This window comes from Xiphophorus couchianus, chromosome 12, assembly GCF_001444195.1.
Source record: "Xiphophorus couchianus chromosome 12, X_couchianus-1.0, whole genome shotgun sequence".
NCBI lineage: Eukaryota > Metazoa > Chordata > Actinopteri > Cyprinodontiformes > Poeciliidae > Xiphophorus > Xiphophorus couchianus.
Genome location: NC_040239.1, coordinates 24,869,724 through 24,887,583, shown reverse-complemented (window position 1 = coordinate 24,887,583; position 17,860 = coordinate 24,869,724). Strand labels below are relative to the sequence as shown.

The 17,860-nt window shown below is 38.1% G+C and overlaps 1 protein-coding gene across 2 annotated transcripts in view; it reads left to right on the top strand.

Moving 5' to 3' along the window:
* Positions 1 to 17,860, top strand: part of slc15a4 (solute carrier family 15 member 4) — a 53,536-nt gene that overhangs the window by 7,302 nt on the left and 28,374 nt on the right. For both annotated transcript variants that reach the window (XM_028034907.1, XM_028034906.1), the window contains exons 3-8: positions 439 to 731; positions 1,489 to 1,630; positions 1,837 to 1,920; positions 4,263 to 4,437; positions 7,825 to 7,983; positions 14,680 to 14,838. In XM_028034907.1, the coding sequence (XP_027890708.1) occupies positions 439 to 731; positions 1,489 to 1,630; positions 1,837 to 1,920; positions 4,263 to 4,437; positions 7,825 to 7,983; positions 14,680 to 14,838 (1,012 nt within the window). The remainder of the gene's footprint in view (positions 1 to 438; positions 732 to 1,488; positions 1,631 to 1,836; positions 1,921 to 4,262; positions 4,438 to 7,824; positions 7,984 to 14,679; positions 14,839 to 17,860) is intronic.

Sequence of the window (17,860 nt, the reverse complement as noted above, 5' to 3'; positions counted from 1 at the left end):
GGCGGTGTTTGTCTAAAGGTTTACAAATCATCAAACCCAAGGTAGAGCTGTGCACATCACTGACAAAATAACAGTGACAGTATCCAGTTTGGGCAATTTGAGAGAGCTGGAGAACCGGAGAAGATTGTCTGATATCGGCTTGAGGAATTGGTTGAAATGTTGGTTGCTGGGTGAATAATGACGGCTTGATGTGCGTGCCGTTGGAGCCTCAGATTTCTTCATTTGTCATTTCCCTTAAAGGACAGCTCATATAGTGTTCTCAGTCAGACCACACAGAGACATAATTTCCAATGCTACATAAAACAGGGAGAATCCAATAGAAGGGAGTTTTATGACGTGTTGAAAAGTCTATGCATGTGTTCTCTGTTAACACATTCTAAAACTAATGCATTTGCAAATCAATTAGTTGCTTTTATTCTGTTTTGTCTGTGACCATAGGTCAAAGACAAAGGACCTGAGGCCACGCGCAGATTCTTCAACTGGTTCTACTGGTGCATCAACTTAGGAGCTATCCTGTCTCTGGGAGGTGTGGGATACATCCAGCAGAATTACAGTTTTGAGGTTGGTTACATCATCCCGGCGGTGTGCCTCGGGATCTCCTTCCTGGTCTTTGTTCTGGGACGGACCGTTTTCATCACAAAGCCTGCCGACGGCAGTGCCTTCTCAGATATGGTCAAGATCCTTTCCTTTGCCTGTTGCTCACAGAAACCAAAGGAACCAAACCTGCTTCGGTAAGAGTGCTCATACTGGTGTTTTTTTTTCTGTATTTCTTTAGTGATAAGAAAAACTAAATTTGATAGGAAACAAATTTGTTGGACTGTTGAAACCATAAAATCCGTCGAAGTATTAGGCTGTTAGCCAAAAAGGATCTCAAAAACTCATTTGAATCATTTGTAAATTATTGGAATCATTAGCAAAAAATAACAGTATCAAATATTTATTTCTCTGGGATATCCACATTTCCAGTTGTGTATTCAGTGTTTTTCTGTGGAGAGAAAAGCAAGGCAGCTTTTGTATGTTAAAGCAGACCTTTATCTTAAATCTCTCTTTGATCCCCTCCTATAATTCTTTTGTGAGTGCCTTTCCCCCCCCACTTCTGGTCAATGTATTCATCTTTGTTCCCTGTGGTGAAAAGTTATCCTAAAGAGCTGAAACTTGACTTTGAACCAAAGTACCACAAACGTCTCAAAAACTTGACATTGAATATTTTAAGTTGGACAATCGCACAGCCTTATAAAAATTCCTTATTAGGGAATTTTCTCCAGAGATGAGGATTATGGGCTTTAGCGTAGTTTCTTTTGAATCTCTAGAAGTGCTTTTATTAAAGGGTAAAGTTTACTCAGAAAAAGATGATTAAATGTACCATTTTAAGAGTTGAGAGTAATTTCATCATATTCTATGTATAACATGTTTTTTTTTAAATTTATGCTACTACTCACACTTCAGTCATTTAGTATTTAAATTATTTCATTTCTAATTCTGTTTTAGCAATAAACCCACCCTGCTCGACACCGCAAAACTGACCTATGGAGGGAAATTTCCGGAAGAAAAAGTGGAGGAAGTGAAATCATTAGTGAAAATCCTTCCAGTTTTCTTTGCCCTTATTCCATACTGGACAGTGTATTTCCAGGTAAGACTAATCCATGTTTCACAAGTGGAACAATTTAGAGGACTTTATCTTGCCCGTGCTGGCTTCCAGTAAACAGACATGTTAAAATAAGGGAAGATTATTTTCTCTTTCAAGATTGCAGAGAACCAGCTTTGCACCAGAGAGCCTGGTGATCATAAAGTGGAGAGTTGCTTTATGCTGGCATTAATCTCCTTATTGTGCTGCAGATGCAGACAACATATATCCTGCAGAGCTTCCATTTGAGGATTCCTGGTACACCCTCAAACACCTCAGTGGACACCTCTGATCAGGTAACAAATAATAAAAACAGGCTTAATCCAAGATCATGTTTATTGTTTAGTAGATAGAACATAATGCAGTAATAATAATAAACACACAAAACATCACCTGTTTCTAGATTAATATTTTCAAACCAGATATCTCGCTCTCGAGGGAAGAAAAAAATAGTCAATTGGTCTCTGACATGCAACGGCAAGCAACAGCTGGAGGCAGCAGGAACGGCTTGTAATGCCTTGGGGATTAAGTCAGAACTTCACAGACTAATACCTCTCAGATTAGCAACCTGGCTGTGTTTGTGTTCCTCTGCTGCAGCGCCTCCGTCTGACGGTTCCCGCTGATTTGTAGCTGATGTAACTCGCTCTCACGGCTTGTATGTTGCATTCTGCAGGACTTTGATGGGTCCCTCAGCAGCTCCACGTGAAACATGACTCCTCAAAAAAACAAAGGTTTCACTGCAGTGACACTGATCACAGTTGAAAGTTCAGGCTGTAAGCTCCAACACCTTTAAAAGAAAATGTGAAGTGAAACACCTAAAAAGAAACAACAAAAAATAACTCATATTCCTTCTTAAAGCTGTAATATTCTCACAAAACTATAACTAGTTTTTATTTGTAGTAAAACTCTTAAACTTTTATTTATTTTTTTGGCCATCATTTTTGACCTTTGTCTTGGAGCTCAGGTTGCACTTCTCATGTCTAAAATATTGTTGGTATTGAAAGAGGAAGTAAGTTGTCTCTCCTTCCGACCTCGTCAGTTGTCGACATTAAAAGGGAAGTAAGATTTGATGCCTCTGGGACTTCTCTCCCTCAGCTCACCTGACAGTTAAGTGGCTAGACTTAAAAGATGCTATTTTCTCAAGGGAACAGGAACCCATACCAATGATTCATCTTAAAATCAGCTGAGATTCTGGTATCTTCACTAATGTAACATTAGTTAATTGATCAATTTCCCTTCATTAAAGAGCTGGATCATTTAAATATGAAAATAGGTCAAACCTATTTCTTTCTCCAGAGATGAGGATTATGGGCTTTAGCGTAGTTTCTTTAGAATCTCTAGAAGTGCTTTTGTTAAGCACTTAATAAAATCAAGGCCACATCCTTTATTTTATTAAGTACTGTGGCAAAGACGGTGGCGCAGAGGCCTCAGTTCTCAACACGGCTGTTGTGGGTTTGAGTCTTGGCACGTTGACTTTTGCCGCATGTCTTCCCCCTCTCTCACAACCCATGTTTCTGTCAATCTACTGGTAAAAAAAAAAAAAAATACTGAAGCCAAAAAACCCTAAAAACAACAAAAACTACTTCTTGATGATGATTGTTGTAGATTTAGATCTTAGATATAAATTGCTAAATTATGTTTCTTATACAGAGAAAGAATGAAAAAGTGTGCTTGTGTGTTTTAAACTCATGAAATGTCACAGGGACAAACTAACTGCAGTTCTATTGAGCCCTGTGTTACCAGCAAAGATACTCATAATTCCTGTGTATATACTTTAATTTATAACTGTTATTTCCCCGTGTTTTTTTTTTTTTCATGTTTAAATGTCTTGGCAAGAAAGAAGACATTTTGAACTATTGTCAAAATGTCAAGATTTTTGGTGTTATCTGGCAAAGTGGTCTGTTATAAAAGCTGATATATGGTCATGTGCTATTAACAGATTGATAGATTGCTAAATTAATCCAAGAATTGGGGAATTCAGTTTGAGAGAAAATATATATATCAGTCTGTTAAATAAGAAGCGCATATCAAGTTTCCATGTCACCTGAAATTTAAATTGCCAACATAGATTTGTATATGTTATGTGGTCTAACAACTTGCAATTTTATTTTGCGCAAAGCAACATTGTGCTTGAAGTAGCAAACATTTTGTGTGTTAACAGTTACTGTGAATATTTTTATTCCATCTAGTAATTCAGATATTCAATTTAAACATTTAAACATGAAACTTTTTGGTTCTCAGGTTTAGGGAACATACTGTGAATGAACAATAGAGCTTGCGGTGGGCTTTAATGGATTTGCAGCTAAAACAACAGTGTTATCAGTATTGCAGCTGCAGCCTCTGGGAATAATAATCCTAAAATGTGTTCACGTCTTAGATCCATTTGACTGTGGGGTTTTTATTCCTGTAAATTCAATTAATTGTTTTTTTTGGTTTTTTTCATTAAATAGTATTTGGTTTTGGCCACCTGGGGGTGCCAAAGCAGTATCAAGACCGAAACCTGCTTGCTTATTGTGGATGCATATATGTGTACACAAACACTGTTGGAATGCACATAGAGTCTTCTTTGTTTTTATGCTCTGTTGCTTCTTATACATTTTTATCTCATCTCTTCTCCTCTGGATTCTTCTTGATTAAGTTCACCTTCCCGGCTGCCTGGCTCACCATGTTTGACGCAGTGCTCATCCTCATGCTCATCCCTCTTAAAGACAAAGTAGTGGACCCCTTCCTGAAGCGCCGTGGCCTGCTGCCCTCCCCTCTGAAGAGGATTGCTGTGGGGATGTTCTTTGTCATGTGGTCAGCCGTGGCAGCGGGTGAGTTCCCCCACACACGTTTTCTCAATTATGCTATCGCCTAAGTAGGCCAAAGAACAAAGCAAGAGCAGAGTTTACTCTTCCACGGTGATGTTTTTTTTTTATTGTTTCCTGATATTGTCTTGGGAGGTTTTTGAAACAGTGACTGAAAATATTAGATGGAAATTATGAGACAAAATCTGTGATTAAGCTTGCGGCTAATAATGTTTCAATTAACAATTATATTTAGTGGGCTTTTTTTTCAGTGGATCTAGAGATATTTTCTGTTCATAAATCACAAGATTATCTCCCACTTTACAACAAAAATAAAGGCTTCAATGTTTTGAGAAGGACAAAGATTGAATGTAGAGAAAGGCCAATCAGCTGCCCTCTGCGGAGTCAATTTTAATTAAATGCTCTCCAACCAACAGCCTGTACATGGCATTTTAACAATTTCTGTCATTAGTGACTTTTAAATATTTGCTCTCTGTAGGCAAACTATTAAACATGTCCTTAATTACACTCTTACAGAAGTTTTTTTTAGAAAAGTGTGCTTCCAATTAAATTTAAAGGTAAGTTAACATCAGATGAACCAATAACTCAATATTGTAATATAAGTTTTAAGATCTAAATTGCCCAATAATATAATTCACCTCTATTAATGCTTGTTTGAGGTGTGAACTGCTGTTTTGTAACCTTTCTGTGTTAAACAAAAACTAACACTTTTTGTAACTGGGCATATGTATGATAAGGAAATAATTGCCTGGTTGTCATATGGTGGTGATGTGTTGTGTATCAGTCCTAATAAGCAGCATTCTTAGATGGCAAGAGGAGAGATGATTAATCAGATATTTTTGGGCAATTTTGAATCTCCAGTGTTTTTTCTAGCTTTAACTTCTCAATTCCGAATTTTAGATACTTCTTTTTTTTCTGGCTTCTGCAATATAAGAAATAGGAACAGATATTTTTCTTGTCTTTCTGGTCAATAATTAAATTTTATTGGGACTCCTGAAGAGGTTTTTTATTATTGTTTTAAAACAATGTCAAAATATGTTTTGAGATGAAATGACACACTACCACCATTAGTTCAACTAGCATCACAAAATATGTAGTGTCCATGTGTATATTCAAGAGAATGCAAACCTTCACAATAACTGAGATTTCCAGCTTATTCCATGACAGGCAAATGTTGAAACCTCAAAAGTATAAGACAGTGAAACTTTGCACTGGTACTTTTAGACTTCTTGTTATCTTCTGAAAGTCTTGCTCTCTCTCGCTCTCTCACAGCCTGTAGAAATCACAAACATGTTTAATTGTGTTGTAGAAAATACCTTACGAACAGCTCTTGACATTTATGTTCTTTCTCTGGACTTTATTTTAGATATAGGACTGTTACTGAATTAGCTATCCTAGGCTTCTTCCAGCAGGGAAGCTTGTTGTTGGTGGTGGCTAAATGAGATATGGTGCATTCAGTAACTGGAAAAAGGTTAGATTTTTAAGTGTCACCAGTCATATAAAAACAAGCTGAAAATTGTCAGAAAAATTATTTTGTGTTGCTTTTCAAAATGCATCTTTTTATAGAAACTGACTACTTGCACTGTAAAAAGCCAATTTTAACTTCTTAAGTTCCTCTTTTTATTTAACTTTTAGAACTTAATATTTGTGCAATTTTTTTTTCTAAATTTAAGATTTATAGGTTTAATTAAATGTTGGAAAGTAACATCGGTGTTGTGAAAAAACAAGACCTTTTTGTGGCTTCATGTTCTTGAGAAGAGATGAAAAATCTAATTTCATATGTTCGACTCTTGTCTATAAAAAGGATCTTTTTCCATCAGGATGATATAATAAAAGCTCTTCAGAAAAATGGAATGTGCAAACATTTACTTTTCAGAGCACTGGCCTTTTTCTGAAAGGAATGCCGATGCAACATGTTCATTTCAGCGTTTGAAAGCTTTTCAGTTATTTATTTTTTCCCATTTGGCTTTTTGAAGGGAAAAAAAAAAAAAGTACAGACCTTTTGCATTTGAGCTCCGGCAAAATAAAATCCAAATCTTGGAGAAAGCAATTTTGAGTTCAGGCGGTGGAGAGAAAGGGTTTAGAATGGTGGTGTAGTCTGAGCTTTGGTCACAGAATAGAAGATAAACACACGTCTCCGGTGCCAAACAGTTCTGACCTGGATTTTACGAGTCAAAGCAGACAACAGGATCAAATCTATGCATTGCAGTACATTTTGAAATACAATTGAAACTCTGTGTAATAATCTTTTATCTGCAGTTCATCTGAATAATTGCTCGTCGGACATATGCTTGCTTCACATTTATTAAGTTAGACACAATGTCCCCCCTTGAGCTGCCTTACCACACTGTTACACCTCAGTTGGCTTAACGTCTGTGCGAGTACTTATCTTTCCTCTTTCTATTAGCTGAAATCATGTTGTTTAGAGGCCAGCAGATGGAAAGTAGTGAAAATCCCAGCGTGACATCTTTTGCTTACCGAATAGTCAGCTGAACCCATTAAATTTCTGCCCACCTCTCCAGCACACCGGCTCTGCTCAGTGCTAGAATCACTTCTGTCACCTTGTGTATGAAATATGTGCAAATTTGTCAACAGCATTTCACGAGGTTTCACCGTACATGTGCTGACAGATGTCTGGGCTTGAGAATAGCTGGACCACACATGCAGTGTAGAGAAGGCTGACACGTTGTCAAGCACAAAGTGACTTTTTCTGAGCAAGACCTCTGCCAGATATTGAGGCCAGCTTTGATGACAGGTTTTAGCGCATTTTTTGTTTATGGACTAATTGTGGCTCAGTAGCTTTCAGGTAGCTAAAACCAAGTTATTTAACAGCTTTGAAGCCGTATTGCAAAGGATCACTCGGAGACGTCTGATATGTGATTTTTAGTTAAGGTAAACATAAAAATAGGGATGTGTGTTTATACTGTGAGATTTGCTCTGGGCAGCCCAGCGGCCATGCTGCCTGAGATGGACGGCTGGTATTATTGGATATCCGGATTACAAGTCTGCAACTCTCCTCGAATACAGCATTAAGTGTAGCTATGATAGGAGGCTGTCTCTGGGAGTTATCTGAAAATAGCCGCTGGTCACACGATAATATTAATCGAATGATGCTTTAGGGAGCAGACACCAAATGATGACAACTGCTTACTTGTGATTATTGAACTGTCTGCAGTGTCGCATTATTTACTACCCTTGCAGATGGGATTTTAATGAAGTAGTAGTAAGGAAGTCAACAAAACCAACTTAATCCCCAACAAACTGCTATTGAATTACTGTATTTCGTGTTTGGCTACATATTTCTGACTTACAGAGTTGTGCTACATTCATCCACGTTTGCATATAAGTAACTCTTTTCTGTTGTCTTCTTCTTTCTTGTGTTCACCCACTCAGGTATTCTGGAGACCAAACGCCTTGAAATCGTTAAATCGAATGGTACCATAGACCAGGTGCTTGGCAAGGTTGTCTTCCATGCTGCAAATTTACCCATTTGGTGGCAAGTTCCTCAATATGTGCTGATAGGAATCAGCGAAATCTTCGCAAGCATTGCAGGTATGGTTGTTTTACATCTTGTGTTGAATTTACTTTGCCTTGTAAAAATCCCCTTTTTTATACTCAAATTCTTTCAGGGACTTCAGGAAATCTTAGGATTTTATGTAGTAGATGTAATTGTAAATTATATAGAAAAGAATACATGGTTTCCAAAGTTATTTTACAAATATCAGTGAGATGCATGTGTTTTCAGTCAATACCGTATTTTCCGCACTATAAGGCGCACCGCATTATAAGGCGCACCTTCAATGAATGGCCTATTTTAAAACTTTTTTCATATATAAGGCGCACCGCATTATAAGGCGCATAGAATAGACGCTACAGTAGAGGCTGGGGTTACGTTATGCATCCGTTAGATGGAACTGCGATAAAGGGAATGTCGACAAAATAGTCAGATAGGTCAGTCAAACTTTATTAATAGATTACAAACCAGCGTTCTGAAAACTCCGTTCATTCCCAAAATGAACAGCTGTTGCTTCCTCCACTTCAGCACCATTGATTGTTCATGTTAAATTCTCTCGCTGCTGCTCTATGGGCTCTTTGCACCTCAGCTTAATGATGTACATCAAGCCGAAGCCCCAACAATAATCTGGAGAAAGGTTTTAACATGTTCGCCTTGTTATACACAGATACGAAGGTGAGTTTTACTTTCTTTAAACTTTGTGGCTAACATTAGCTTTAGCTTATGCCGGACATTTTTCTTGTAAAAATGTGCTATCTAAGTATCTAAACATTTTTCATCATTCATTAACGGACAATGTTTTTACCTTATGTTCAAGTATATTACATGGTTTATTGTAGTTAGTGTCAGAGACCAAGTAACGGGGAATTTACGGTTCAGGCTTTTTGCTTCTGAAGCACAACGAGCCCATAGCTTAACATTAGCTCTGGTGTTGGAGTTCTAGTTCAGCTGACTGTTCAGGTTAAGAGTTGTTGCTTTTAGAAAAATATAACGGTGTTCCTTAAGGTTTCCGTGTTACTTCGCTTTATTAGTTTTGCATGCTTCTTGTGAAGCAGGATGGTGTTTACAGCAGTGTGTTCAGGCGGATCAGTTGCTCGGCTGTCTGGCTCTGGTCTGCTCTCTCGTTCCCATAAACTCGATCATTCAGGCTGAATACAGAAGTGATTCCATGGAAATAACACAGAAAGCTCCTTTACCTTCTGCTTTAGGCTGAAGAAGTTGATCCGGAGTGACGTGAAGGCTGTAAACTTTGCTGTGCGGCGTTAGCTTTAACTGGTAGCACGAATATTTACAAGCCACCTTCTTCTTAATTCAGGATCGTTTGGAAATCCATGAAAACTTAAAAGCCCATTATATTAGGAAGACAGCAATGTGCATAGTATTGTTTTATTTGCGTCTGAAATAAGACTTTGTCTTTTCTAGCTGTCATGGTAACTCAAAGCGAAAAAAGAGAGCCGCATTTGCGCTTGCGGTTGTGACGTCAGCGCGGCAGGTGCAAAGAGCCCATTCCCGTGTTCTACTGTGTGACTGATCGCCTTGAGCTTAAACTCTGCGTTGTAAGCATGTCTCTTAATAGGAGCCATTTTGGGGTCTTTACACAAAACCCAGCTTGCACTGCTGGCTGCATCGGCGTCTGCTTTCCCGTTTCTTCTTCTACGGGGAAAATGAAGTTGGCGTCTGCTTTCCCGTTTCTTCTTCTACGGGAGAAATGAAGTTGGCGTCTGCTTTCCTCCGTTTCTTCTTCTACGGGGGAAATGAAGTTGGCGTCTGCTTTCCTCCGTTTCTTCCTCTACGGGGAAAATAAAGTCGGCGTCTGCTTTCCGTTTCTTCTTCCACGGGGGAAAATGAAGTCGGCGGCTGCTTACCGTAGTTGCGAGACCTGTTGTGGCTCAATATTGGTCCATTTATAAGGCGCACCGGATTATAAGGCGCACTGTCGGCTTTTGAGAAAATTGAAGGTTTTTAGGTGCGCCTTATAGTGCGGAAAATACGGTACTTTGTTAAATCAACTTATGCTGTGATTACAGATACAAGTCTTTTGAGGTATGTCTATATCAGCTTAGCACAGATTACTAAAGTTTTTGCCCATTTTTCACTAAAGCAGCTGAAGCTCAGTCAGTTTGGATGTAGAACATCTGTGAACATAATTTTTCCACGTCCAATTCAGGTCTGAACTTTCACTGGTGCATCCAATGTGCGACTTAAAATCACAATAAAATACATCCAGGTTTGCGTTTTAGTGCCACAAAAATCTGAAACAGAGTATGAATAATTTTCCAAGGCACTGTGGGTGTTATAAACTCTAATTAAACCCTGGCGAGGCAAATAAATGTTAAATTCAGGATGGCTGAGTGAAACGACTTACTTTTTTGCGTTTGCATGATTTTACGCACAGATGTGTTTATGCCATTTACTGAAACACATTTCAGTAAAAGTGTGTTGAGCACTTTGATTCATTGCCAGGCTCCACCAGCTAAATGTAGTTGTGGGTTGTTATCTAGAGCAAACATCCTAAGACATCAATTGATGAGTGATTATCCTGAATTTCTTACCCTGCTGCATAACACTGTGCAGCAATGAAGCATTTTACAAATAAAGTATGGATTAGGAAACTATTTCACAGTTGAACTGAGGGAAGGTTCACTCCAGGCAAGTGACTTACTTCACATAATGGGTATATTGTCCACACAGATACTGTACGCAAACACATAAAAATGTACACGGTTTAATGAATTAAGCCTTTCTTTCCCATCAGTTTTCAATTAGCATCAGTGTTGACACATAAAGCAAATGGCATGCGCATGACGGAGACATACTGAAGAAGCTGTTACTGTGTATTTAATGCTAGCAAACAACGCCCACATAATTCTACATCTATACATATAAGCTGTATTCACAGATAATACCACGAGTTAAACTCACATTCTTTTTCTTTCTTGACATTGGTAATATCTGAAGTACTGGATGTCCAGCCTTTTACAACTCAAAAGACACATCCTAACATACAACCATGTGAAAAAAACACTCAATATATTTGGTCTTGTTATGTTGATGTCTATAATTATAATTTTTGATTCATTTCTGGAAAAAAAAAGATAATTGATTGCCTTTGAACTGCGATATTAATGACTCGTCCTTCGTCATTGTTTATATATGGTCTCACATTTTTCCTGAGCACCTTCTGAGTCACACAGGAAATCAGAGGGGATTTTCTGATAGTAAGATGACAGGATCCCAATTTAAGCCTTCGTTATTTTCTTCGAGAGCAAAGGTTTCCTCCTTGTACACCTCCCAGAAAAAGGCATCCATTTCCACATAAACACTAGCAAGAGTCTGCAGCAGGCCCCATGATGAGATGTTAGGGGTTTTGAGGATTTCTTTTTTTACGTCCTGCTGTCTGCTCTTTCGGTGAACTTGCTTGGATGACAGACTTGGTCACGTTGGAATGTGTTTTGAACGTCTCGTGAGCTGGAAAGTGTTTTTAATAATAACAGTGCGTTTTATTTGAAGCGTCTTTCAAAACTCTCAAGGACGCTTTGCAAACAAGGTAAAAACGTAGCACTTTGTAAAGGAATCAGAAAAGTCTTTCGATCTCAGGATGTTGTTTACTCTCACGTCAGCAGTCAGGAACACACTAAACTAAATACCTGAGGTTTAAACATGACAACCCTTTAAAATGCTGTGTAAGCTTTGTTCTAGTCATGCACTCCTGGTTCATATTTCTGTAATTTTTCTTGGGTTTTAAATGGAGCGGTGTATCCTAATTTATTCCTTTACCTTTTTTCTGACATTATAGAGCCTCCATATTTCATGTTTACCTCCAAACAACTATTTTGTTGACGTCTTTACTCATTTCTTAGACTTTGATTTGCTATTACATTCTACACATATAAAAACAAGTGTCCATGTACTACATTAACCTGTCCGCACTTCAAATCTGGGGCAAACTAAGAAGCTTATGAGGTTTTTATTTATTGGAACTAGAAACCAATGTCGGCACCTAACACACAGCTGAATTCCAGCATCAAGCAGGCAAGAGGGAAACATTTTGCTTTGAAAACTCATCTCTTCAGTTCCCAAAGCTTAAAGATGGATGTTAAAAGAAAGATTGATGCAACCCAGTGTTACATTTTATCACCGCGTTGCGTCACATTTGCCGGCATCAGGCTGAAAAGGGGCAAATATATTTTAGAAAACAATGACATTTCTCTTATTTCCCAGGTTTTCAATCATTATGGGGATTAATATATTTGGAAGTTATTTCCTTGCTTTCCTTTTTTTTTATTTATCAAAAATGACAGGCACATTACGGTGCTTGAAGAGAGGTTGGGAGATTTTAAATTTCCCTTTGTTCCTTATTTTGTCACAAAGCCAGGAGTCCTAACAGCAAAGCTTATCCAACGGCAATATATTTAATCTTTCTTCTACTCACAGAAGATGGATTACTTAGAAGTAAACACTGCAATTGTAAGCAATTTTTTTTGGGAATTATGGCATTCAGACCCACTTTTCACTGGGAGGTTAAGAAACATGCAAAAAAGTGGGTTTCTGGTTCCTGCTTCACAATACATGCCCTTACCTAACCCTGACTTCCTGCACCCTCTCCTGAAGCTGCAATTGTGTTTGCTGTCCCCCTAAATTTACTAATAAACAAAGATTAAAATTGTCCACTTCTGGTTTGAAACTCCTTTTAAAACTCTTTCTGGATATTATTTGGAAGATGGTTATTGAGTTTTCTCCTATTTCTCCTATTTTTGTTAATACCTTCTCATTCAGAGCTCCGAGAATTAAACAGCATATTGCTTCTCTGAAGCTACAACGTGGTAAAGTCTTATGTTCTGCTCTGGTATCCTTCAGTTTCTGTATTTATTCATTTGTCAGTGCTCTCTCATCTGATTCGGTTTTAACAGCACAATCGCAGACTGGAATACAACAGAAACGACTTTTTTTTTGTCATTATTCAAAGAGCAGAAATTTTGTTTGTCAGAAATGCACTTCACTGTGAAATTGTGTAGAACTTTGCTGCTGGTTTTGGTCCATTTATTTCCCATAAGAGACCAGGATTGCTTTGTATTGAACTTCTTTTTGGAGTCACTGCTTATAGTCTTAGGTTGCACTCAGGTTTGTGAATTAAGTTTGTTAAGATCTTCTTATAACAATATATTCGTTTGCATATTCCATAGGGAATTCTGCTTCATTAATATTTAACATTTTAAAGAAAATCAATTTAAAAGGTGCTTTAGTCTTCTTCATGTTTTCATATACAGTCATAAAAATATATCATTTCTAAATTTAAACTCCATGAATACTGAGATTAGCATAAATATGTTGGGTATTATGTACCCGCCGTTTCAGGCCTCTTGTCTGGAATCCACTCGTATCAAACATGGTTTCTATGAAAGTCAAATCCGACCGAACAAAGCTGTGCGGGTCTTTAAAATAAATGCACTCACAGAACCTCCCATCCCACAGGGCTTACTTCAAGGGAAATTGGCTGAATTGTGACATTTATCTGGTGAAGAGGAATATTTCCCTTATGTCGTTTCCTGTTTGAATAAATTTGTGTGAAGTCCCGAGCCTGGTCGGACAGAAGCGAATCTTTTTGCATGAAGTTTGCCTCATCCGAGTCAGTAACTCAAAGGTGCATTGTTTTTTTTTTATAATAAACAACCTTAATAGCCACTTCCAGAAAAAGGGGTGGGGGAGAACATAGTGCCTGGACTTCTACATATTCTTTTCATTTTATCTTTTCCTAGGGAAAATCCTTTCAGCGAATGAAGGTCAAGCTGTTTATGTTGTGGGTTGAAAGCAACAGACATCGCTTTAGTATTAGATTGTCATCACAAATACACATTCACAAGATTTAGCCTGATGTTAGAATCCTCTCTGCAGTGCTGAGCTGGAAATTGAAAACCCCTACAAAGCTTTGCACTGTCTTTGTGGGTCGCTACTCAAATGTTAGCTGAGGATGTAAAGAAAGGGAGTACATGTGCAGGAGACATCCATGCTTTCTTCTGTTTAATTTAAACATGATTCTTGGGTTCTGCTCTGGTATCCTTCAGTTTCTGCATTTATTCATTCGTCAATTTACATTCTTATTTTCTTTCTCATTTGCACAACTGCTTTGTGTATTTATAACCGAGCTGGTGTGATGCCTGAGGCAGCGAGAATAGGCAAACATCTTGTATTTACCTGCATGTCCTTAATCTCTCAAGACAGATGGAGCTTAAGGGCCTCATCTGAAAGATCAAATGTTTGAGGTGCACTGAAATTATCAGTGTCAGCTTGTGGCTAGAAATACCTTCAGGGAGAAGAGACTCCGAATTTATATTTGTCCCCAAGCTCGTCATTCTTTTTTTGTACTTTCTCTAGACGTTTTTCCAGTTCTTTTTGTGTCCTGACAAAATAGCCACTAAGTAATAAGAGTTGCTGACCAACCCGAACATTTCTGCCATGGAAAATGAGCTGTCAAGGAAGCCTTTTCTTCTCAAAGAGACTGTTTACAAAAAGGTGGAATAGTTGCATGTGAACAGAACTGGTTATGTTACAAGAATAAATAAAGACAAATATTTTATCCTGATTTATTGTCATTGAGAGGCAATTTTCAGCACAAGGAATATTCGTGAAGCATAACAATGTAATGTAAGTTTTAGTTGTGTGCATAGCCTTCATCACCAGTCCTTATCAAAAATATATATTTTATATATTTACCAGTCTATCCCATTTGGTTGCAGGTCTGGAATTTGCCTATTCTGCAGCACCCAAGTCCATGCAGAGTGCAATTATGGGGCTCTTCTTTTTCTTCTCTGGGATCGGCTCGTTCGTGGGCTCCGGTTTGCTGGCCATCGTTTCTCTCAAGAATATCGGCTGGATGTCTTCCCACAAAGACTTTGGTAAGACCCTGAACCAAGCAACAGATCAGCCGCTCTATTTTTAGAGCACATTTCATACACAACGAGGTGAGCTAAGGTGATTTATATCAAGTAGGTAATGGAAGAACATACAGGGGTGACAGAAAGAAAAACAAATAACTGAAAGAAGGCTTAACATGGTTAAAAAACAAAAATGCGTGTGAGTAAAGACAGATAGTGTTGTTTGGAAGCACTGAGGAAACTGAAGATGAGTAAAACAAACTCATTCTGGAATATTTATGAGGATTAAAACTAAGTTTAGAAGTAATGAAAAGAAAGATTTAAAAAGTTTAATTATTAGCAGTTTATTCAAACACCTAAAATAAAAGCTGTCAAGAGGCCAACAAAAACCTAATAATGAACTTTTTGAACATCAGCTTAAAATCAAACTTCAAGTAGAATAAAACTACAGACACAGTGGACTTAAAGTGTTGTTAGCATTTTGTGAATAAGACATCTCAATTACTGAAAGTAAACTAAAAGCCAAATTTGCTTTTTATGATGTCAGTGGTCTCCATTGCCCTCAGATCTTCAGGATCCCTGTTCCTAAAGAGAGGAAAATCATAATTTGTAGAATGTATGTAAATATTAGAACAAGGACTTGGGTCTTTAATGATTTTAGGTGTCATAAAAACAGTTCTAAGAGTAATTTGTAATGTGAAATGAGCTGGTTGTCTGAAAAGTCATGTTTTAAAAGTAGGTATGCACATCTATTTTTATGGCTTCTAGTGTGGATATTTTTGATACAGCACCAAATCCAGTGGATTTTTAGTTGCATGTGTTTCTTTCATAAAATATTTAGGTGAGACAACTGACAGGATTCACCAAACCTTGCTGGATGTGTCAAAAAAAGAGGGGAATACAGACTGTTTTTATTTGACATGTCTTAATTCTCCGGCTGTATGGTGGGGTAGTGGTTAGAAATGTTGCCTTGTAGGAACAAGGTCAACATGGTTCAAATCCTGGTCTGGGCTTTCTCTCTATGAATTGCACATGTTCTCCCTGTGCTTGTGTTAGCTCTAACTTAGTACTCTGTTTTCTCCTACACCCCAAAAACATAACTGTGAGGTAAACTGGCCTCTCTCTGCTTCCTTCAGTTATGAGAATGTGTGTGCGCCTGGTAGTTTGTCCTGTGTCTCTCTGTGTGTTGCCCTGTGACCTGTCCATGCTGTGTCCTACCCAATGACCACTGAAGATGGTCATTGGGCATCAATGCCACCCCGAAAATAAGCAGAGAAATGGATATTCTTTAATCCATACCGATCCAGTTGACATTCTGCAGCTAATTTATAGCTGAAGTGCAGAAGGAGAGCATCACCATTTTTCAATTTTCTATTTTAGGTGTTTTATTGTATCAATAAGCATGTCAGACTAACTACAAAAGGTGTAAATCTGTCAGACTGGTAAAATGAATAGCGCTGTGGTGGCAGCAGATGGATGGGCTCCCTCGCAGGTGGAGACTCCCAGTCCAGACACACAATTTTCCCCCTTAGCATGTGTTGAATAAGCCGGCGCTGTAAAATGTTTATCCACAAACACCTAATGGCTCATTAATAAAGCGTGCCGACAGGTTTGGGAGCTGCTGCTGAGGATGCTGGGTCTACTTCATAAATCCATTCTCTGCTCAGCCTCATGTCACTTCAGGGGAAGTTTAACTGAAGCCAGATTGCCTGTTTGGCTCTCCTTGCTTTCCAAAACAAGTCGTTTAGAAGGTGAGCCACAGAAATGGAATAAAACATCCTTCCGGCCACTGATAAGAAACACATGGCACAAAGCTTAGGCGGTAAGTACAGTCAGAAATCATACAGTTTTTTTTTGTGTGTATTTTTTTCACCATATTAGAGTCTTCCACATCGCACAGCTCTGTAGGTGGAAGGGATTCAACTTATTTCCATGGCTCTGGGCGAAACCGTGTGCCGTAAACAGCATCTCGGGGGAGCTGTGCTAAGTTGTACTAAGTTGCACGGTTTCTGAAGACAGACAGCAACATTAATCACAGGCTGAGAGTCTGATTACATAGCCCAGCCCTTCTTAAGTAAAGCTGTCCCTGGAGCAATACATGAAGATGGCAGGGCTGGTTTGGCATCACACTGTTGGATGCTCAGGTCTCCTGTTGTGCTCTCGCTCCATCGTCCCCCTTCTCTCTAGAGATGCTTAGTGTCAGACAAACTCAGCTTTAAAGTTTCACATAGAAAAAGCATGACTTGATTACATTATCACGTTTTTTCATATAAAAGCATGTCTAGGGCTTTGTTTTTTTCCCCCTTGCATTTGACCAAAGTGACTCCATTCTAAAGTGTTAAGAATTGTAGAATGAGTTTGCATCAATAAACTGTTATTTCTTATTTGTTTCTGTCTGGTCACATTAAAATAGAGCTACAACATGTAGTAAAAAGCTGCTGTTCATATTTTTCTCATTTTGTCACATAAAGACTCAACCTCAAACATTGCATTTCATTGGGATTTATGCAATAAACCAGTGGTTTATCGATCTGTTTTTAACGGCCTCGGTTGCTGTTTTCATGTAAAATAGAAGAAATAAAACAGCAAAACTGAGAAGTTTTTAAAACAAACTCAAATCATGTAGCTCCAGATCAGAATTGTCTCATTGAAATTATTACCAATAATGCACCACAGAAACAAAATCTTTCTTCAGGACCAGCATAAATTCACAAACTGAAACGGTAAGATTAACTGCAATCTAAAAATGTCAAGAGTCAGCTTCCTGCTGATCAAAACTCTGCAGAGACATTTCTAAGATTTTTACTTGATAAAAGATCCTGAAAACCACCCTCTATTTCACATTTTGAATTACTTTCTCACTTTATCACAAATAGTCCTAGTCAGATGCATTGAAATTTGAAAAGTAGTGGAAAAAGTGAAAGACATGAAGAAACTTGCAAGGCACGGTAAAAAGGGTTTTCATTTTATTAGCTCTTCTCATGTTGCATGGACTTCTCTTGAAAGGGAGACGCCATGTTTCCATAGCATTAACCTGTATAAA